Below are 21894 nucleotides of genomic sequence, written 5' to 3' on the forward strand. Positions count from 1 at the left end.
CTATATCTGCGTTCTCATGGCGACCCCTGGTTCCCATCACCACCACCGTAAAGAGACCTGAACCATTTCACACCAAACCGCTCCGTTTAGTCTGTTTCTGACACTGAATTGTGGAGGAAATGTTGATAAATCAGTGGAGTTGTCCTTTAAATGATCTCCGTGTGGTTTCTGACGCTGACAGACTGTCGTGGTGGACAGGAGTAGCTAAAACGGTGGAGGATGAAACGCAGTGTGTGTATACTTGTACATGTATATGGCTTGTGTGAGTCTGGCGGCCCCTGCTGGGAGGACGGAGAACAACACTGCCGCCCTTCAGCTGTGGGTTCAGTGGTTAGTTTAGGTTTAGGTTTAAGTTTAAGTTTAATTGATCCTTATTAGTCCCACAAACGGGGAAATTCCACCTCCGCATTTAACCCATCCGTGACCTGAAACGCCACATACATACTAGTGAATACACACACACTAGGGGGCAGTGAGCACACTTGCCCAGAGCGGTGGGCAGCCCTATCCGCAGCGCCCGGGGAGCAGTTGGGGGTTAGGTGTCTTGCTCAAGGTCACCTCAGTCATGGACTGTCGGCTCTGGGGATCAAACCAGCAAATAACTGCCTCAAAAGTGATGTCCAGTTCATCAGTTCGTCCATCCACTCATCATTCCATCCCTCCATCCATCCATCCATCCATCCATCCACTTCTGTATCCCTCTAAATCCCTCTCCCCCTCCCTCTCCATACCCCATCCCTCTCCCCCCTCCCTCTCCATCCCCACCCTCTCCCCCCACCCTCTCCCTCCTCCATCCCCACCCTCTCCATACACCATCCCTTTTCCCCCTCCCTCCATCCCTCTCCCCCTTCATCTCCCTCCCCACCCTCTCCCTCCTCCATCCCCACCCTCTCCATCCCTCTCCCCCTCCCTCTCCATCTGTCTACCCCCACCCCTCTCCATCCCTCTCCATACCCCCTCCATACCCCATCCCTTTTCCCCCTCCCTCTCCCCCTCCCTCCCCACCCTCTCCCTCCTCCATCCCCTCCCTCTCCATCCCCACCCTCTCCCTCCTCCATCCCCACCCTCTCCCCCTCCATCCGTCTACCCCCACCCCTCTCCATCCCTCTCCATACCCCATCCCTTCCCCCCTCCCTCCATCCCTCTCCTCCCTCCCTCCTCCATCCCCACCCTCTCCCCCTCCCTGCTCCATCCCCACCCTCTCCCCCTCCCTGCTCCATCCCCACCCTCTCCCCCTCCCTGCTCCATCCCCACCCTCTCCATCCCTCTCCATCCGTCTACCCCCACCCCTCTCCATACCCCATCCCTTTCCCCCTCCCTCCCCACCCTCTCCCCCTCCCTCCCCACCCTCTCCATCCCCACCCTCTCCCCCTCCATCCGTCTACCCCCACCCCTCTCCATCCCTCTCCATACACCATCCCTTCCCCCCTCCCTGCTCCATCCCCACCCTCTCCCCCTCCCTGCTCCATCCCCACCCTCTCCCCCTCCCTGCTCCATCCCCACCCTCTCCATCCCTCTCCATCCGTCTACCCCCACCCCTCTCCATACCCCATCCCTTTCCCCCCTCCATCCCCACCCTCTCCCCCTCCATCCGTCTACCCCCACCCCTCTCCATCCCTCTCCATACCCCATCCCTTCCCCCCTCCCTCCATCCCTCTCCTCCCTCCCTCCTCCATCCCCACCCTCTCCCCCTCCCTGCTCCATCCCCACCCTCTCCATCCCTCTCCATCCGTCTACCCCCACCCCTCTCCATACCCCATCCCTTTCCCCCTCCCTCCCCACCCTCTCCCCCTCCCTCCCCACCCTCTCCCCCTCCCTCCCCACCCTCTCCATCCCCACCCTCTCCCCCTCCATCCGTCTACCCCCACCCCTCTCCATCCCTCTCCATACACCATCCCTTCCCCCCTCCCTGCTCCATCCCCACCCTCTCCCCCTCCCTGCTCCATCCCCACCCTCTCCCCCTCCCTGCTCCATCCCCACCCTCTCCATCCCTCTCCATCCGTCTACCCCCACCCCTCTCCATACCCCATCCCTTTCCCCCCTCCCTCTCCATCCGTCTACCCCCACCCCTCTCCATACCCCATCCCTTTCCCCCCTCCCTCCTCCCTCTCCTCCCTCCATCCCTCTCCATCCCTCTAACTCTGTTGTTTTTTCGTTTTGTTTTTTTTTCTGATGTACTCGCTGACCTCTGTTGCCATGGCAGCGCTGTACTGACAAAGAAACCCGGAACACCCGGAATAACCGCTTCACATTTTCTCGGGATAAACAGCTCAGCCGGTCCGCGCGGCTCGTCAGCGCGGCGGCTCCGCCTCGGAACTAACGGAATAAACACGAAACACCGCAAACACTAAAAAACCCCAAACAGCGGCGCTCTGCGGGGTGACGTCACCCGCGGCGGCGGCCGTGACGACACGCCGGTCCGGTGAGCGCGCGCGAAAGCGGGAGCGTCCTCTTCTTCCTCGCGGTGAGGCTGAAAAGCGCCCAGTAAAACTCCACAATCCGCAAACATCCACCGAGCCATGGCGGACCCGAAGGTGAGCGAGCTGATCCGGAGCGCGCCCGGGCGCCTCCTGCCCGCGCGGGCGGCTTTTGGTCGGCCGGCTGCTTTTAATCCGCGTCTTTTTCTCCTCTTTCCGCCCGCCGCGTCTCTACGGCGAGTTTAAAAGCCGGCTGCCGCTTTCCTGCACCAAGCGGCCGGTTCCGCCGCCAGACCCGCTTCGTCTGCGGCGGGAGGCCGTTTTAACTCCCAGTCGGTCCAGTTCTGTAGATTTAACTCTGTAAAATCTCGCTTTGTCCCTCTTTCCGCTCTCGGATCCGTTTACCGCCTGTTTCCGAGCGGGCTAGCTCTGCTAGCCGCCGCAGCTAACTTCATCTGTCAATAAATAAAAACATGATTTAAAATCGCGCTTCGCGCCGAACGGCCAGCGGAAACTTACCTTTTCTCTAAAAACCTTCGCTTTTATCTGTTCCGTCGTTTAAACTGCCGCGTTGTCTTTGTGCAACTAAGTTATCTGTCCATTTGTGCGGTTTCAGCTCGGTTAGCTTCGTTTATCCGCTCCACCTTAAGTGGTGCAGGCGTTGTGTTCTCGCGCCTCGGCGCCAGAATATAAATGCTACGCCATTTAAGGTGGAACGGCGAGTTCCAATTGGACTTGTAAAGAAACTTGGGTCCAGTAAGAAACTATCTTGAGGCTCGTACCGTGGGCCTCTGTATCGCCCCTAAGCTCCCCGTTTGGACCGTTTATTCGGTGGTTCCGTCTTAAATGGGCCCTGAAACGGGTCGGCTGCCTTGCGTTAGCTTAGCGTAAGCGTTAGCAGCGCTGAGGCTCTCCGTGCGCAGACTGCAGCCCGAAACAGGTGAACATCCTTCGGTATGAGCGGAGATCCTCTCGCCCGATCACCGCCCGTCTCGTTTTCCAGCGCCGCGGAGTGAAAGGGTGAGGCTCCGCCGCGGAGGCGCCGTTAGGCCGGACCCGGCAGGGGCTAACGTGCTAGCCGCAGCGAGGCTAACGCGTTCGGCTGGATGTGTGTGTCCGTGCCGAAGCGCAGCGGCCGTGGCTGTGAGCTCCGGTGCGGTCTGCGGGATAAACGGCTGATGGAGGGGAAGCCGGATCGTGTGGCCTGCCGGCGGTAACGTTAACGGGGCTAGAGGGTCCTTTGTAGCCGGCCTTAGCATTAGCATGCTGCTGTAGGAGCACATGGGCTTCAGGCGACCGAGGGCCGGTTAAAGGCGAAGCCCACCGATTTTTCTGAATTTCTGCAGAATTAAGTGGTTCAGGTGTAAACAGAGCCGTTCGGAGTGATTTGATGCGAAACGCTGAGTTTGTAGAGAAACGCGCAGAGTCAGAGCTGCTCACAGTGGTGGTGATGGGAACCAGACGTCCACCTCTAAAAGCTCCTCACAGAAAGTTTCTACACGAAAAGGTTGCCAGAGCTCGGCCCGAGGCCCGAGACCCTGCTTTGGCCTTTCAGGACCAGAGTTGGACTCCTTTTGCTTTAGATTGAGTCATTTCTACCCATGAGGCATCCCTGGCAAAAATCCATGTTTTAACTCTGGGACTAGACTTTCTAGGCCAGTTAGATCTTGTCTAGGACCAAGTTCGCATTACCCACTGAAAATTTAGTTAACGTGGGGGAAGGAACAGATTTGGGGAAGTTTTAAGGCGTCTACTTTCGCCTGGTTAACCTCCGTGTTGATGGGAAGACCGCAGGCATGCTTAGACTTTGTTAAAATGGAGTTTATATGGACGATGACGGGAAAATAGTGGAAAATCTGAATTTTTTGAGGCGGACTGTTTTGCCTCAGAGCAACCCTGCATGTATCTCTCCACCATGAATGGAGTTTAAGGCCAAAATCTTCTCTAAACTCTCATAAAACAGCGTCTCAGTCATCAGGCACTGAATTCAGAACCAGTTCATGTAGGAACTTTCTGTGAGGAGCTTTTAGAGGGACGTCTGGTTCCCATCACCACCACTGTGAGGAGCTTTTAGAGGGGACGTCTGGTTCCCATCACCACCACATCAGACCACTCTGAATACGTCGCTGAACTAACGCCAGTGCTCATCACTGATGAATCATTTTAGTCTCGGCCTTCATCTGGAAGTTTTGGGAAAGTTTGGGAGTCTGTTCTGGCACAAAGAATTCCAGTGCAATTGAACAGGGATTCTGTTATTGTTGACGTTGAATGTGGGCCTCTAACGGACGCAGCGCCCCCGTTAAAGCCGGGTCCTTCCGCTGCTCAGAGCGTCAGCACAGCTCAGCCTCGTGGTTCAGCACCAGTGGGTTTGAGTGTGGTTGCCGCAGCAAATCGGAGACAAAGGGAGAGCTAGAGAGTGAGCTCTTTAAATCCCCCCGCCTTTCAGTCTGAGCTACTGCTGAGCGGCCACGGAGACGAGGGCCCCCCAGGGCCGGTGCGGCGTGTAGGAGCGCTCAGAAAACTAAACCTAATGGTTCTGTGAAACGCAGACGTGTAGCGACACTTTCAGTTTTGATACGACTGGCGACTCTGAGCTTTGAGTCTGAATCGAGAAGGTTCGGCAGAGTTTAGTCAACAGGGAGGGGTAATACTGTTGTACATTTGTTTGCTGGTATTTTTATTTATTTATTCATAAAAATTGGCAGCTTTTGCGTTGTTGCGCACAAACTGTGGGCTTCTGATTTAGTTTGGTTGATTTTTGTTGAAACGTGATTGTCGGTATGAACCGGAAAGCCGTTAACATTCAATAATGCATGGTTTTTCATTTTTATCTCCCTCTTTCTGGACAAAGGATACACAAGATGACCACGAGACGTCCACAGATAACGTAGACGACGCCAACCACGACCCCCATTTTGAGCCCATCGTGTCGCTGCCTGAGCGCGAGGTCAAAACTCTGGAGGAAGATGAAGAGGAGCTGTTCAAAATGTGAGCCGCACTAACGTTGAACAACATGCCGCTTACTCTGTAGCAGCTCTGGTGCTGAGATGCAGATGAGTTTGCAGTTTTTCTCATGTCTTGAAAACAGAATCGTTTGCTTATTGCCCGATTAGCCCCGCCCACTCGTGCTGAGGCTATAAGGGGTGTTTCGGTGCCGACTGCTGTTTTGAGTGAGGCACAGCTGCCATAGTTAAATGAAGGAGACTCTTATTTTGAACACACTCGGAACATCTCATCAGAAGCGGCATGTTTAGTTAGAGGCCGTGTAAATGGCCATGTAAAAGTAAACTTGTTTTTGATGCATGAAACCAAAGAAATGGGGTGAAAAAAATAATATTGACCCTTTAAAATGCGAGAGAATTGAGTTCAAATGACAGCTGATCAAAGTGATATGAGCTCAGTGGACGCCAGCTCTGCGATGCGAGCCGCCTTCCTGCAGCGTAGTTAAAAAACAGACTGATCCAGCTAATCGAGGCCTTCTGACGATGATTAATTGGATCAGGTGAGCCAGATTAGGGTTGGAGCTAAACTCCTGTACCTTCTCCGCAAGGTGACTGTTCAGTCACGGCTGTTCTGGAGTCACTGGCCCTGAAGTTGGTTCATCTAGCCATTTTTGAGGGGCAATCGTGGGGATTCATAGCTAAATTATGATCTGCTGCAGTGAGCCACACACTTAAAATGGTTCTTCAAGGGTTCTTCAGTAAAGAAAATGGTACTATATAGAACCATGCACACTCAAGGAACCATTTAGCTTGTGCAGCCCTGTTTGGATAACATCACGTTTGATATTGTGTATGTATTCGTGTAGTTGTATATTTAGATATTAACTGCATTCCATGCCTTGTAGTGAGCGATGACGGTGAAGTTGAATGTCACTTGTTCAGCAGCTTTTTCCAATTCCTTCTAGTCCAGGAGGTCTAAGTCCAGTCCTCAGATGGTCCACATTTTTGTCCAGCTCCCAGCATGCCAAGCTTTCCAACCAAGAACCAAGCCGTTAAGAGCAGCTGGTTACCAGGTGTGCTGGGAGCTTGGTTATGACACGATGTCTGGTGGGCACCAAAGGCAGCGTGAAGAACGAATGCAATATTGAAAACCAAGTTCAATCCTTAGGGCCGACCAGATGGTTCCACATATTTGCTCGACCCCAAAATCCTCAGACTATGTTAAATGTACCCGTCTGGGGCGGCTCTGAGGGCTGGACTGGGAAACTGATGGGTCTCTCTGTGGCGCTCCTGCACCTTTCAAACTGCCTCATGCTAAAGTAACACAATGCTTTGATGTCTTCTACTTAGGCGGGCGAAGCTGTACCGGTTTGCGAGCGAGAACGACCCGCCGGAGTGGAAGGAGCGCGGCACGGGCGATGTCAAACTGCTGCGGCACAAAGAGAAAGGCACCATCCGGCTCCTAATGAGGAGAGACCGCACACTAAAGATCTGTGCCAACCACCACAGTGAGTAGCGGCTACCCAGTGCCCTGTTAAACCCGCTGTAACGCCCAGTCTCGTGAAAACGTTCGTCCTAACCAGAGAACTGATGTAACTCGTGCATGTCGATGCGTGCAGTCATGCCGCTGATGGAGCTGAAGCCGAACGCGGGCAGTGATAGAGCCTGGGTGTGGAACACACACGCGGACTTCGCAGACGAGGAACCCAAACCGGAGCTGCTGGCCATCCGCTTCCTCAACGCTGAGAGTGAGTGAGGCCTGCAGTGCCTTTCGTCCCACGTTTTTGGGGGGTTTTAAAGGGGGTTTATGACATTTGTGTAGTTTTAGGTTCCAAAACGGCCTTAATAACCTCTCTTTGTCCTTAAAGACTGCTCTATGTAAATGATCTCTGCTCTGATTGGCTGCCCTGTGTTGTGCCTCATTGAAAAAGCAGTCAGTATTGACTGCATGGACTGGAGAGGGAGCAGTGAATATTTATGTACTTTATGAGAAGCAAGGAAATTTGTGAAACTCCAAAGAGCTGAAACCTGTTAAAGCTAAAGGTTTCCCTCTTTAACAGGCGAGGCCTGGTGGCGCTTCGGTTTCTGTCGTTTGGATTTATTCGGTTAGTAACTCTGGTGGTGTTTATTTTCTGCAGATGCACAGAAGTTCAAGGCGAAGTTTGACGAATGCAAAGAGGAGGTCCGGAAATCTCTGGAAGGTACGGTTTCTCCTCCTCCTCCTGCTGCTGTTCTGCAGACTCACTCTGTTTTGGGCCGTCTCCTCCGGCCTTGAAACTTTTTCTGTCTGCTAGAGCATCCTGCAGAGCGCTCCACGCCAGTCTGTCTCTGTAGACCGACTCCAGGGTGTTCTGCTATATATCTATTAGTGCTGAGTCTCAACCAGAACAGTCCGGTTCTCTGCAAACGTGTGCACGACATCAGTGTGGCTTCTTCTGCTGTTTTAGCTGTGCAACTTGTTTCTCCACGTTAGTGGACAGAGAGCCACACCGTGTGGTGATGAACCTCGTAATAAAGTCTATTAGAGATACTAACCGACTCTGAATGTGTGTGTTTGACAGGCAGCGGCGACAGCGCAAACAAGGTGGCGGAGAAACTGGAGGAGCTTTCCGTAAAGGACGAGAAGACAAAGAGCTCCGAGGAGAAGAAAGAGAAAAGCGAGGGAGAGGAGAAGAAAGAGGAGAAATGAGCCCGGTGACGGCGCTTCTCTTTGACCTGCAACACGTCTCCCTTTTCTACAATAGACTCTAAAAATTTGGACACTTTTTTTTTTTTTTTTTTTTGATTTGTTTTTTGTTACTTATTTTTATTTGTTTTCCTCCCGACATCACAAGACCTTGATGCCTCTTTAAAGTGTCCGTTTCTCAATCATCGAAATGTTGCGTGGTTGTTCCTCCCTTCCACACCGACGCACCTCTCTTCCCGCTCCTCTGTGGGTTCTCCTGTCTTTTCTGGCCACTTTCTGACCCCCCACGTATCACCATGACCGTGCTGTAAGACGAGGCTTGTGCTATTGATCGATTCCCACATTGGGGAACTTTTTGTTTTTCCATTATTTTTTCTTTTGTACTCTAAGGTAGCAGCGTGAAATCCAGCGTGTGGGTGAACTGTTTAATGGGATGAGGAAGCGGATCGAGTGAGTGGGGCGTGAGCGGGTTTTGTAGCGAATCTTTGACTTTAAGCCGTGGGGAAGGTGTCAGAGTTTTGGGTTTGGAGCATTTTTAACGTGGCCTCTATCCGCCGCGTCCACAGCGCTCGGTCACGGTAAGTAGAAAACCCACAGACTCCAGGCTTCTAATAGAGGACAGTGGGCAGTTGCTGCCCATTGGCTTCTGTTCTAAGTGTCTGAGCAGGTTTTCTGTCAGTCGTCTGTGGATCGTGGCCGACCGGCGGTGGGTTAAAAACGGCTCTCCTTGAAAGTAAGACTAGTTTTGAGTGGAGTGAAAGATTTCGGAGGGGTGAAAGTGCATCTGCTCGTCGACCAGCCATTTGAAGAAACTCATAAAATAAATAAATGAAACTAAACCGAGGCCTGGCTGCTTGTTTGCTTCAAACGAAATTAAGAGAACGGAGAACCGATCACTCGAGGTTCTTCCTCGAGTTCCACAAATGCTGACGGTGGCTTTTAGCCTCCTGGGCCTGGAAGTCAGGCTGCGGTTCACGGTTGTCTCCAGAAATCCAGTCGGTTTTTCTTTTTTGACCGTCGAAGGTGTTGAAGCCCATTCCTGCCAGGCAGAGGAGGAAAAAGTAGGAACCGCCCACTTCTGTTTCTGGCAGCCCGCCAAAATAAACAGTATTTCAGCATCATTTTTTCACAATATTCGCCTAGAACCTTAAATTTCTCTTCTTGACATTTTTAGTTACTATGAAAATAATGACTCTCAAAATATCCACTTTGGACCTCAAAGTAATGAGTTTTCTTGAAATTTTGATTTTAAAAACTTTTTTTGACTGTGCCAAAATTATTAAATTTCAAGAAAGTACAGAATTATTTTGAGGTACTGAGAATTTCACCAGGGTAAGTTGATCATTTTCAGGAGTGATTATTTTTGACTTGACGGTTTTGAGAAGTATTTTTAAATTTTCAGTTTGAGTTTTGAATTTTGAGGAATGTCTTTATATTTTGGCTTTAAGCTGAACAATTTATCTACAGCTGCCAGAAACTGAAGTTTTATGTTCCTCCACTCCTGCAGGTGGTGGTGAAGGACCTCCATGTAAAAGGGATTTTGTGCTGAAGTGGGGTGGGGTTGGGGTGGGGGTGGGGGCGGTGGGCTCAGGAGGGTGCGCTTTTTTATACTGAGTTGCTGCTCGGCATGTCTAACATTTGAAAACTGAACGTTGGTCATTTTTGTTCTGAATAAACCTTCTGGGTGAAAAGTTCTAGTCCTCTTCTGGGCTCCTGATGTGAAAGTCGGGCCCGTTGTCTTCACGGCGGCTCTCTGACGGACTGACTGCAGGAAAACTCGCGCTTTATGGTGGTGGTGATGTTTGGTGCACCGTGTTTGAGGATTGTGAAGAAACCAAATAAAAAACCAACGATTTCTCCTTCAACCATGTCTCGTCACTGGTCTCCAAACACGCCTGGGCCGCAGTGTTGAAGTTTGACCTATGAGGGATCACACTGCTGTGTTACAGTCTGACTTCAGATATCTAGAACCCAAACTTTCACCAGCAGTGATCACCATCAGCACTTTTACTTATTTACTTTTATTGGGGAGAACAGCTCCTGTATAAATAAAATAATGCATGGCCACACCTTATTAACGCGTGGGAACGAGGTCCTAATGCATGACCATGACTTAGTAAGGTGTGGGAATGAGATGATTAAGTCGTGGCTTAAATCATTAGTAAGGCGTGGGAACGAGATCCCGGTTTACTAAGTCGTGGCCACGCGTTATCTGTATTTATACAGGATGTCACCAGCGGGGCTCCGTAGATTTCTGAAACACTAAAGTGTGATTCCACTAATGGTGGTGTGATGTTTTTGCACAATGCATGCTGGGTAGTGTAGTGAGAACACTGATCGATAAAACCACGAAAATAAAATAAAACTATTATGAATTCTGTTAAACTGACGAGGCTGGTGGAGGAAATTCTGCACTCGTACCGAATAACATGGAGTGCTGGTTTTAGGCCTGAGCTCCCCTTTAAAGACGGCCGTCGCTGGGTGTGCAGATGCAGCCGTGGAAGAATTAAATCAAACTATCGATAGATTTTTAGAGTTAAATGTGGAAATATAACAAAAATATCTAGCAGTAGAACAGTTCAGTGTATTTATTCACATGCTTTAATACAATAGATATGATTTATTTAATTTACACTTAAAAATCAGAAAAAATTTTACACTTAATGTTTCTAATTAAAGGTAAATGCCAAAATAAAGTAATGTAAATGTAATAATATACAGCATACAGGACTAAACAATAATATACAGAAACATGCCGTTGTTTAAGAAGTGGCGGAAAGTATAATAATAAAAATAATAAGTGACACTTTTTTAATCCCACAAACGGGGAAATTTCACCTCCACATTTAATCCATCCGTGAAGCGAAACACCACATACACACTAGTGAACACACACGCTGATATAATATATATTATAAATTAATTTGCGATCTCATTCTTTGGGTCATTTCCCACAGCTCATGACCACAGGTGAGGGTCGGGATGTAGACCGACCGGTAAACAGAGAGTTTCGCCTTTTGGCTCAACTCCCTCTTCACCACTACAGTCCGGTACAGTGACCGCATTACTGCTGCCGCCTGTCCCAGCCTGCGGCCGATCTCACCATCCCTCTTCCCATCACTCGTGAACAAGACCCAGAGATACTTAAACAACCTCCACCTGGGGCAGCTCCTTTCCCCTTACCTGGAGTGGGCATACCATTCTTTTCCGGGCTAAGACCATGGACTTGGAGGTGCTGATCGACATACCAACCGCTTCATACTCAGCTGCAAACTGCCCCAGTGAGCGCTGGAGGCATCCATGTGATTCAGCCAAAAGAACAACATCGTCTGTGAACAGCAGAGATGCCACCCTCCGGCCTCCACACATAATGCCCTCCTGACCCCGGCTACGCCCTGACTCTCTGTCCATGAACATCACAAACAGGAGTGGAAACAGAGCACAACCCTGGCGAAGTCCAACGCTAACACTGAAAGAGTCTGACTTAATGCCGAGTATACGGACACAGCTCTCCCTCCGGGAGTACAGAGATTGAATGGCCTGGAGTAGTAGCCCCGGCACCCCATACTCCTGGATGACCTCCTACAAGATATCTCGAGGAACATGGGCACAAGCCTTCCTCAAGTCCACAAAACACATGTAGACTGGGTTGGCAAACTCCCATGCCAACAATCTGTGAGAGGGTGAAAAGCTGGTCCATTGTTCCACAGCCGGAACGGAATCCAGATTGTTCGTCCTCAATCTGAGGTTCAACTACTGGTCGGAGTCTCCTTTCCAGCACCTTGGCATAGCCTTTCCCAGGGAGGCTGAGCAGTGTGATACCCCGATAGTTGGCACACACCCTCCGGTCCCCCTTTTTGAAAAATAGGGACCACCAATCTGGTCTGCCAGTCCAAGGGTACTGTTCCTGAGGTCCATGCAATATTGCAGAGGCACGTCAGCCACGACAGCCCCACAATATCCAGAGCTTTAACCATCTCCAGACGAATCTCATCCAACCCAAGTGCCTTGCCACTGAGGAGCTTACCAACTACCTCAGTGACGTCCACCAGAGAAATGGAACTTGACCTGCCAGAAGCCTCTGGCCCTGACTCCTGTGAGAGAGGCTTGTCTCCCAGATTAAGGAGTTCCTCAAAGTGCTCCTGCCACCGACCGACAATATCCTCATTTGAAGTCAGAGTTTCTCCACCCTTGCCGAATATAGTTTGGGCACAGCCACCCCGACCGCTCCTGAGTCGCCGGACAGTTGTCCAGAACCTCTTTGAGACCGAAAGAAAGTCTTTTTCCATGGCTTCGCCAAACTCCTCCCACGCCCTGGATTTTGCTTCTGCCACTGTTGCTGCTGAGTCTGGAGTCCTTCGGGCCATCCAGTCCCTAAAGGCCTCTTTTTGTCCCCTATCTCCTCTGGGACATGTCCCCTATCTCCTCTGGGACATGAGGAAAGCTCTCCTGGAGGTGGGAATTGAAATCATTCCGAACAGGGGCCTCCAACAGTCGTTCCCAGCACACCCTAATCTATTCGCTAGGGTCTGCCAGGTCTGACCATCAGTCTTCCCTGCCATCTGATCCAACTCACCACCAGATGTTGATCAGTTGACAGCTCAGCACCTCTCTTCACCCGAGTGTCCAGAACATACGGGCCCAAGTCGATCATTGACCTTTGACCCAAGGAGCTCTGGTACCGTGTACACTTATGAACATCCTTGTGTTCGAACTTGGTGTTCGTTATGGACAATCACCATATAGAGGCCTGGATATAGTGTAAGCCCAAAATACAGTTAGTCCAGAGGCCTGGATATAGTGTTAGCCTAAAACAGAGTTAGTCCAGAGGCCTGGATATAGTGTTAGCCCAAAACAGAGTTAGTCCAGAGGCCTGGATATAGTGTTAGCCCAAAACACAGTTAGTCCAGAGGCCTGGATATAGTGTTAGCCCAAAACACAGTTAGTCCAGAGGCCTGGATATAGTGTTAGCCCAAAACAGAGTTAGTCCAGAGGCCTGGATATAGTGTTAGCCCAAAACACAGTTAGTCCAGAGGCCTGGATATAGTGTTAGCCCAAAACAGAGTTAGTCCAGAGGCCTGGATATAGTGTTAGCCTAAAACAGAGTTAGTCCAGAGGCCTGAATAACAATTCACCATTCAGATTTATATCGGGCAGGCTTCCCAGTCATGCCTCTCCAGGTCTCCCAGTCATTGCCAACGTGAGCATTGAAATCTCCCAGTAAGACTATGGAGCCTGTAGGCGGGACCCTTTCCAGAACCCTGTCCACTCGCTCCAAGAAGGACTCCACTCGCTCCCAATACTCTTTTATTTCACACTGGGACAAACTCCAACTGCATGGTCGCCAGCCAGGACTGAGGATATGTATATATATATATATATATATATATATATATATATATATATATATATATATATATATATATTCTCATTGTATTTCAGCGTTTTTGATGTATATCTCTGTAGGTTATGTGTATGTTTTCTCATATTTAGATTATTTCTCATATTTTATGAGATAGTTATTATATTATTAGATTAGTGAAATTAAATGGTCTCTGATGTTTAGCGCCCTGCTGTAGGCGGAACCTTTGTGGTGCGTGTTTCGCTGGCCGACGTTTCTGTCCGGACTGATGAAGTGCCGGGATCTAAACAGCCACGTATCTGCGGCGCAGGTTTTCAGGTTTGTCGTTTTTAACGCGCGGCTTTTTCTCGTCTTTACGCGCTCCGAGCGCTTCCCCGCGATCCTGGCGGCGCCGCGGCCCGTGTGCGGCGCGGCGCTCGGGCCGCTCGGCTCGCTGTGGTCGGGGGGTCGAGCTGTGAGGGAGGCTAATGCTAACTGCTCGGGCTCGTACTCGCTCGCTCCCGAGTCGAATTTCCCGGTCCACCTTAAACGGCGCGTCAGACGTTACTGTAACGGCCGAGGCGCAGAGTGGGACTGCTGCACTGCTTAAGGTGGACCGGAACGTTGGAGCGAGAGGCTGAGCGCTTGTCCTGCGAGTCTCTTTATATTAGATGTTAAATGTGTTTTAACCGCTTATTGGAAATCAGGAGCGTCTCCTCCAACACGGGGGCTCGCTGAGACCCCCTGCCCCGCGGCTCGCCGAGACCCCCTGCCCCGGACCCGAGCCTTATTTTAGCCCCTGGCTTTTCTGTAGCCAGTCTGTGGCATTAACTGGCCTTTCCTGCCTAATCCTCTGCCTCTCTGCCTCTCTGCCTCTCGCAGTGAAGCTGACGTGTTCTGGATGCTTTACAGGGTCCATTTCCTCGCTGAGAGGCTGACTTGCCTTTCTTTACCTCAGTCTATCATTTCTATGGCTTCAGTTCTGACAGGCTGTGTTTTGGGTTGCCTTTACCCTCATTTTTAATTTTTTCTGTGCTTTTTTTCACTCTAATCTTATGACATCATTATTTTAAACAAGAAGTAAAAAACGTATATTTTTCTACCCATTTTTCCTTTTTAACTTGCGTGCAGGCGAGGCTCTGTACAGTTCAGTCAAGCAGAATGTTCCATATAATTTATTCCATTTATTTCCCAGGTTTCATCATCACTTCAGGATCTAATCCCGCCGGCCATGCGGTGAGGACCCCTGACCCTGAGAGTCCTGCCTCTGTCCATGGATGCCGGTGCGGCATCACATCAGCTCACTCAAAGATGGAGGACGGAAAAGCAGAAACCAGCGCGGCCCCTCAGCCGACCCCACCCACTGAAGACCCCACCCTGAACGCCGTAGGCTCCCACAAACCCGGAGAGCCGGAAAACTCACCCGCCGCAGAGAAAATTCCCAATGGTGAGAGACCACCGGAATATGAAGGAGATTTGCCTTCAGGGGATTATTTAAAAAAACTAAACTGCTTTTAAGCTTATTAAGTGTATCAGGATTAAACCGTGTCATTTACAGAGGGAGGTAATCGATCTATAGTAAATACTGAATAATTCATATTCACTGAATAGTTCATTGTAGTTACTGAGTAATTCATAGTAAACAAGAAATAATTCACAGTAAATAATAAATAATTCATAGTAGATTCTGAATAATTTGTAGTAATTCCTGAATTATTCTAGGTAGTTATTGAATAATTTGTAATAGATGATGAATAATTCATAGTGGGTTCTGAATAATTCATAGTAGATGCTAATTAATTCGTAGTAGATATTGAATAATTCATGGTAGATGACGAATAATTCAAAGTAGATATGACATTCTGTAGTAGAAAATAATCATAGTAGTTACTAAGTAATACATAGTAGATTATGAATAATTTGAGGTAGACACTGAATAATTTGTAGTAATTCCTGAATTATTTTTAGTAGTTTAGTAGTCATTTGTAGTAAATACAGTAATTCATGTCTAATACAGAGCGATTTGTAATAGAAAGTGAATAATTCATCAGAGTAGATACTGAATTATTCATAATTATTTTGTATAATTTCAGTATTTAATATTTCGGTATTTAATGAGTTATGGTTTTATTAAGTTACCCACAGTAACTAGTTGGGCTCTTTACTCGTTGGGAAAAGTTCGGATTCACTGGACGTCTGTGAAGCCAAGCAGTGCATTGCGTGAATGACCACTGTTTCCTGGACAGATGCACCGCACTGTCTTACAGCGTAAACACGGTATGCATGACTGTCCGGCAGGTCACAAGTCCTGCCGCCTGTTTACTCGCTGTGATAGGACAGTCGGCGTAAACATCGGCTCAGACTGAAACGCTGGGCTGTTTCTGCTGCGCAGCCTCAGCTTCCCTCCTTCCTCTGTGCTGTTTTTACCTGATCAGGCTGTTTGACTTGTTTCTCAACAAGAAACGGAAAGTTTAGTGGGAGTAAAATTCCACTTCACAGTGTTTTAGGCTGCCACTGACATCAAACAGCACTGATCAGTGCACAAACAAGGCCTGCCAGTGCCCGAGCGGTCAGTCAGGCTCACCGCTGTTAGCCCGTTACCCTATAGCAGTGAAGGAGGAGGTAGTAATAACAGTGTTATAACAGTAATAACACTGCTTAGCTCGGTAGACTCGGCTCAGCGCAGAGTGTTTTCACAGCTGTAGACTGTTACGCAACTTCAGTTGCTCATGAACTGTGGAGAGAAGATCAAAGCGGTGAGATAGAGATGATTAGGATCAGGCCGAGGTGCGCTAGTCCAGCAGAGCTCCTTACTTAATCTAATGTTGGCCATATTACAGCATTCTTGTCCCCAGGGGTCCTGGACTAATGCTGTTCTGTGCTAAGTCTATACTGGGAGCCCTGGTCTGGTTGTTTCTTTCTAACGCTGTTTTGGTATAACTGTGTCCTTGAGCTGGACCATCTCTCTGTTTATGATATTGCTGTCTTCATGTCCCAGCGCTAGCTCTGTTGGAGCTACTGGACCAATTTTGATCTCCTTTACTAAATCTGTTTTGGTCCAACTTTATCTTCAAGTCCCAAGCTGACTTTGTGTTGGGTCTTTGATTTTTCAGGCCACTGAATCTTTAGGCCCCTGAACGTACTGTGCTTTGGGCTAACGCTATATCCAGGCCTCTGGACTAACTCTGTTTTGGGCTAACGCTATATCCAGGCCTCTGGACTAACTCTGTTTTGGGCTAACGCTATATCCAGGCCTCTGGACTAACTCTGTTTTGGGCTAACGCTATATCCAGGCCTCTGGACTAACTCTGTTTTGGGCTAACGCTATATCCAGGCCTCTGGACTAACTCTGTTTTGGGCTAACGCTATATCCAGGCCTCTGGACTAACTCTGTTTTGGGCTAACGCTATATCCAGGCCTCTGGACTAACTCTGTTTTGGGCTAACGCTATATCCAGGCCTCTGGACTAACTCTGTTTTGGGCTAACGCTATATCCAGGCCTCTGGACTAACTCTGTTTTGGGCTAACGCTATATCCAGGCCTCTGGACTAACTGTGTTTTGGGCTAACGCTATATCCAGGCCTCTGGACTAACTCTGTTTTGGGCTAACGCTATATCCAGGCCTCTGGACTAACTCTGTTTTGGGCTAACGCTATATCCAGGCCTCTGGACTAACTCTGTTTTGGGCTAACGCTATATCCAGGCCTCTGGACTAACTCTGTTTTGGGCTAACGCTATATCCAGGCCTCTGGACTAACTCTGTTTTGGGCTAACGCTATATCCAGGCCTCTGGACTAACTCTGTTTTGGGCTAACGCTATATCCAGGCCTCTGGACTAACTCTGTTTTGGGCTAACGCTATATCCAGGCCTCTGGACTAACTCTGTTTTGGGCTAACGCTATATCCAGGCCTCTGGACTAACTCTGTTTTGGGCTAACGCTATATCCAGGCCTCTGGACTAACTCTGTTTTGGGCTAACGCTATATCCAGGCCTCTGGACTAACTCTGTTTTGGGCTAACGCTATATCCAGGCCTCTGGACTAACTCTGTTTTGGGCTAACGCTATATCCAGGCCTCTGGACTAACTCTGTTTTGGGCTAACGCTATATCCAGGCCTCTGGACTAACTCTGTTTTGGGCTAACGCTATATCCAGGCCTCTGGACTAACTCTGTTTTGGGCTAACGCTATATCCAGGCCTCTGGACTAACTCTGTTTTGGGCTAACGCTATATCCAGGCCTCTGGACTAACTCTGTTTTGGGCTAACGCTATATCCAGGCCTCTGGACTAACTCTGTTTTGGGCTAACGCTATATCCAGGCCTCTGGACTAACTCTGTTTTGGGCTAACGCTATATCCAGGCCTCTGGACTAACTCTGTTTTGGGCCAACGCTATATCCAGGCCTCTGGACTAACTCTGTTTTGGGCCAACGCTATATCCAGGCCTCTGGACTAACTGTGTTTTGGGCTAACGCTATATCCAGGCCTCTGGACTAACTCTGTTTTGGGCTAACGCTATATCCAGGCCTCTGGACTAACTCTGTTTTGGGCTAACGCTATATCCAGGCCTCTGGACTAACTCTGTTTTGGGCTAACGCTATATCCAGGCCTCTGGACTAACTCTGTTTTGGGCTAACGCTATATCCAGGCCTCTGGACTAACTCTGTTTTGGGCTAACACTATATCCAGGCCTCTGGACTAACTCTGTTTTGGGCTAACGCTATATCCAGGCCTCTGGACTAACTCTGTTTTGGGCTAACGCTATATCCAGGCCTCTGGACTAACTCTGTTTTGGGCTAACGCTATATCCAGGCCTCTGGACTAACTCTGTTTTGGGCTAACGCTATATCCAGGCCTCTGGACTAACTCTGTTTTGGGCTAACGCTATATCCAGGCCTCTGGACTAACTCTGTTTTGGGCTAACGCTATATCCAGGCCTCTGGACTAACTCTGTTTTGGGCTAACGCTATATCCAGGCCTCTGGACTAACTCTGTTTTGGGCTAACGCTATATCCAGGCCTCTGGACTAACTCTGTTTTGGGCTAACGCTATATCCAGACTTCTGGACTAACTCTGTTTTGGGCTAACGCTATATCCAGGCCTCTGGACTAACTCTGTTTTGGGCTAACGCTATATCCAGGCCTCTGGACTAACTCTGTTTTGGGCTAACGCTATATCCAGGCCTCTGGACTAACTCTGTTTTGGGCTAACGCTATATCCAGGCCTCTGGACTAACTGTTTTGGGCTAACGCTATATCCAGGCCTCTGGACTAACACTGTTTTGGGCTAACACTATATCCAGGCCTCTGGACTAACTGTGTTTTGGGCTAACACTATATCCAGACCTCTGGACTTGCTGCTGATGTAATGTGTCCGTTTCTCCTGCAGGTCATGTCCGAGCAGAGCCGCTGGAGAACGGCGAGGCGTCGGAGCCTCCGGGAGCCGCAGGGGACCCTGCACGGCCCCCCACCAGCGCCCGGCCCGACCCAGGTGTGGCCTCTTTCCCTCACAGCCTAGAGAAGCCAGACGGCTCTGCTCACAAGAGCGACGCATTGCAGTCACTCAGACTAAGTATTCCAATGCAGGAGACCGAATTGTGTAAGCACACGACACTGAGTAACCCCCCCAACCCTGACCCGCCCGTACCGCCCCAGTTACCCCTCCAACCCTCACCCTGCCTGTTTCTTAAACCCACAGTTCAGCAGAAATTTCAGTTTTCCCACCTGCCCCGAATGTGGCCCTTCAGCCCAGACAGGTTTGGTGTCTGAAGTTTGTTTCTGTGCGCTGGAGCTATGAGGCTAATAAGTAGCGGACTGGTCAACACTGTCCACTCTCATCGGGTTCTGCACTCGTTCTGTTTGTGTTTTCTCCTCTTAGTGTTCTCTCACTGCAACACCTCGCATGCTTCCCCAGTAACATCGTACGAATGTTGGGAATCCACCACTGATAAAGCTTGGAATTTTCTGAGAATGTATGTCGTAGAATTATGAAATTAAAGTGACATTAATACCGTGAAAAGTTGTAGTCAAATTAGAGCAAAGTATATCAAATTATTACGACTATACTCAAAATATTATGGATTTATTCTAAAAAGTACACCTTTCGTCTTGAAGTATTACGACTTCTCGAATCTATTTATTTTTTTTTTATTTTAACATTGGCCCAAAAACGCTGTTGAATAATTCGACTCATGTAGAGCTGCTAAAGTCTAATGAATATCCATGAGGCTAATGAATATGCATGAGACTTTCAGTTTCTCGGCAGTAGCGTTAGCTGTGTAGCTTCCCAAAAGCTCCTCCCACCTTCAAGGTGCATCATCAGAAGGGGAGGTTCCTCGTTTTTCAACCCGAATATTTCTCTCCGAGACGTATCGCAGCGCCACTGCTCGATGGGAGTCGGTGTGTTTATGTAAGAAGTAACCATGTGCAGGGTGCAGGATGATTGTAGTCAGAGTGCCCCTTTAACCCCTCCACGCCCAGACGGCTTAGGCATGCGGTGCTAATCGGTGGGGAATAAGCTTCCTTTACTCGTCATCTCCATTAGCCTCATCGCTACAGCGCTAAACCTAAAGCAGCGAACAGACACCAAACACGTCTTGATTGATCAACTACATTTCAGGTCTGGGGCTAAACTGTAAATTTGATTTTCCACCCAACTATCGCTTTAACCCCGAGTTTGACTCGCCCGCCTGGCTCCGTGATTTGATCTCCTGCTCTAGAACTCTCTGGTTGTGCCTGTGCTGTTGAGCCTCCTGAGGTTAAGAGGTTCTAGCAGGAGTGCTGCCGTTGGCTGCAGCCGTCCTCCGTCTGGTTTGTGGGTTGTGTTTGGTTTTTGCTTCGGGGAGCAGTTTTAATTAACGCGGCTGGATTTCTGTCACACGCCTGCAATCGTTGGCTTCATTTAAAGGAACAGTTCGGCAGAAAATCACCCCTTTACCTCAGATGTTGTAGGAAAGCCGGGACTCCCGTCCTGAGATTGCTGAGAGGCTGACGGATAACGGGAAGCTTGTGTTTACTCTCCAATATGCTTGTTTGTGTGGTTTCTGGCTCTGGACGACATTCTGTCCTCGAGATGTGCATCGATCCTGAAGGTTTATGGCCGATTCTGATTTTAGTAGATAACTCGTATGTGATGCGGCGCAGTACCTATCCAGCGTTGGTAGCCGACATTCCCGATCATTCATCACATTCTGACTTCATAAGTGAAAAATCGGAAGCTTATTTTAAAAACACGAATCAAAGAAAGTGCTACGTTTAAAGAAGGCGTCGAACCTGCCTGCCTCACGTCATTCACTTCAAAGTCTAGATTATGATTAATGCATGGGCTAAGTGTCGATCCCACTTGAAAAAGAAATAAATATACTGTTTTACTTGTTTCACACACTAAAGTAAATCAGGCAAAAATCCATTTTTGGTCATTTTCATGCATTTCTAAACATACTTTCTAAATACACTTTGCATATCTACATATTTACGTGTTTACATGCCTGTAAAAATGAACAGAATTCCCAGTTCCAGGTGGTTGCTATTGTTTTTAGCTGTGCTAGCTTACTTTAGTCCATGTTTACAGATAACGGTCTGCTGGAGATGGATAAACACTCCACACAGGTTGAGAGAAGTGTGCGATCACGTGGCAGGCAGTTACGTGATGCCAGCTTAGCTAACAAGTAATGAAAACGTGTGTCAACAGATTAGCATCATGCTAATTTACTTTAGCCCATGCTTACAGATGAGTGTGCCACACTAAACACTTCGCGCGCAGTTCGAGAGAATTTGTGATGATTTCGCAAGCAGTTAGCCTGTAGCTAACTTAGCTAACAAGTAATGAAAACGTGTGTAAACGGATTAGCATCATGCTAACTCACTTTAGGCCATGTTTGCAGGGTACAGTGGGCCATAAACCACATCATCAGGTGAGGCACACTGAGGCCAGCGTGCGGTGGCTCGGCAAGTAGTTAGCGTGATGCTAATGCGTCAACATGCGCTTTCATTACCCGTTTGCTACGTTAGCCTTGTGGCTGCGCTGCTGATGCCGGATAAGCAGACTTCAGACGCCCTTGTGGAAGGAAGCTGGCTGTGTGGTTGGTTGGTGTAGTGGTTAACACCTCTGCCTTCTACACTGTAGACTGGGGTTCAATCCCCACCTGGGTAAACACTCTACACTACACCAATAAGGGTCCTTGGGCAAGACTCCCAACACCACCTTGGCCTCCCTGTGTAAAATGATCAAATTGTAAGTCGCTCTGGAGAAGAGCGTCAGCCGTAAATGTGAATGTGTGAACTGGATTTTTTTGCCGAACTGTTCCTTTGCTGAGTGAGGAATTCACCTGTTGAGTTGAATCGCTGTTTTCTGGGACCTCCTGGCTCATTTTTCCCGCTCTTGGCTGCGTTCAGGTTCACATGCGTTTGGCTGAATGCGCTGCACTAATCCCGACTAACCGAGTCCGACTGTTTGAATCGTTGCGTGACGAGTTCGACTCTTTGCTGTCGTTCATCACGTGAGCGGGACTC

At 49.1% G+C, this 21894-nt stretch overlaps 2 protein-coding genes and 1 non-coding gene across 5 annotated transcripts in view; all 3 read left to right on the plus strand.

Moving 5' to 3' along the window:
- The first annotated feature begins 2305 nt into the window (after nucleotides 1-2305).
- On the plus strand, nucleotides 2306-8888 carry LOC119261890 (ran-specific GTPase-activating protein-like). Its single transcript, XM_037531933.1, has 6 exons — nucleotides 2306-2534; nucleotides 5269-5405; nucleotides 6710-6867; nucleotides 6979-7107; nucleotides 7498-7560; nucleotides 7921-8888. Exons 1-6 carry the CDS (start codon nucleotides 2520-2522, stop codon nucleotides 8046-8048), a joined length of 630 nt encoding a protein of 209 aa, XP_037387830.1. The 5' UTR covers nucleotides 2306-2519; the 3' UTR covers nucleotides 8049-8888.
- LOC119261902 lies at nucleotides 7595-7723 on the plus strand. Its single transcript, XR_005129259.1, has one exon. It is a non-coding gene; the product is annotated as a small nucleolar RNA SNORA77 (small nucleolar RNA).
- Nucleotides 8889-13642: 4754 nt separating the features above from the next.
- LOC119261828 (golgin subfamily A member 3-like) overlaps nucleotides 13643-21894 on the plus strand; it is a 32901-nt gene continuing 24649 nt past the window's right edge. Inside the window, exons 1-3 of one of the 3 annotated variants that reach the window (XM_037531678.1) lie at nucleotides 13643-13725; nucleotides 14582-14833; nucleotides 18773-18982. In XM_037531678.1, coding sequence (XP_037387575.1) covers nucleotides 14698-14833; nucleotides 18773-18982 — 346 coding nt within the window. In that variant the 5' untranslated portion in view covers nucleotides 13643-13725; nucleotides 14582-14697. Of the gene's footprint in view, nucleotides 13726-13779; nucleotides 14467-14581; nucleotides 14834-18772; nucleotides 18983-21894 lie in introns of those variants that run through there. The other 2 variants (XM_037531680.1, XM_037531679.1) reach the window with 2 other exon arrangements.

Source organism: Pygocentrus nattereri, chromosome 20, assembly GCF_015220715.1.
Source record: "Pygocentrus nattereri isolate fPygNat1 chromosome 20, fPygNat1.pri, whole genome shotgun sequence".
Classification (NCBI taxonomy): Eukaryota; Metazoa; Chordata; class Actinopteri; order Characiformes; family Serrasalmidae; genus Pygocentrus; species Pygocentrus nattereri.

What these genes read in the sequence shown, in the direction of transcription:
- LOC119261890 (XM_037531933.1), top strand. An exon ending in CCGCTTCCTCAACGCTGAGA is followed by an intron (nt 7,108 to 7,497) that starts GTGAGTGAGGCC and finishes TATTTTCTGCAG; the next exon opens with ATGCACAGAAGTTCAAGGCG. An exon ending in GGTCCGGAAATCTCTGGAAG is followed by an intron (nt 7,561 to 7,920) that starts GTACGGTTTCTC and finishes TGTGTTTGACAG; the next exon opens with GCAGCGGCGACAGCGCAAAC.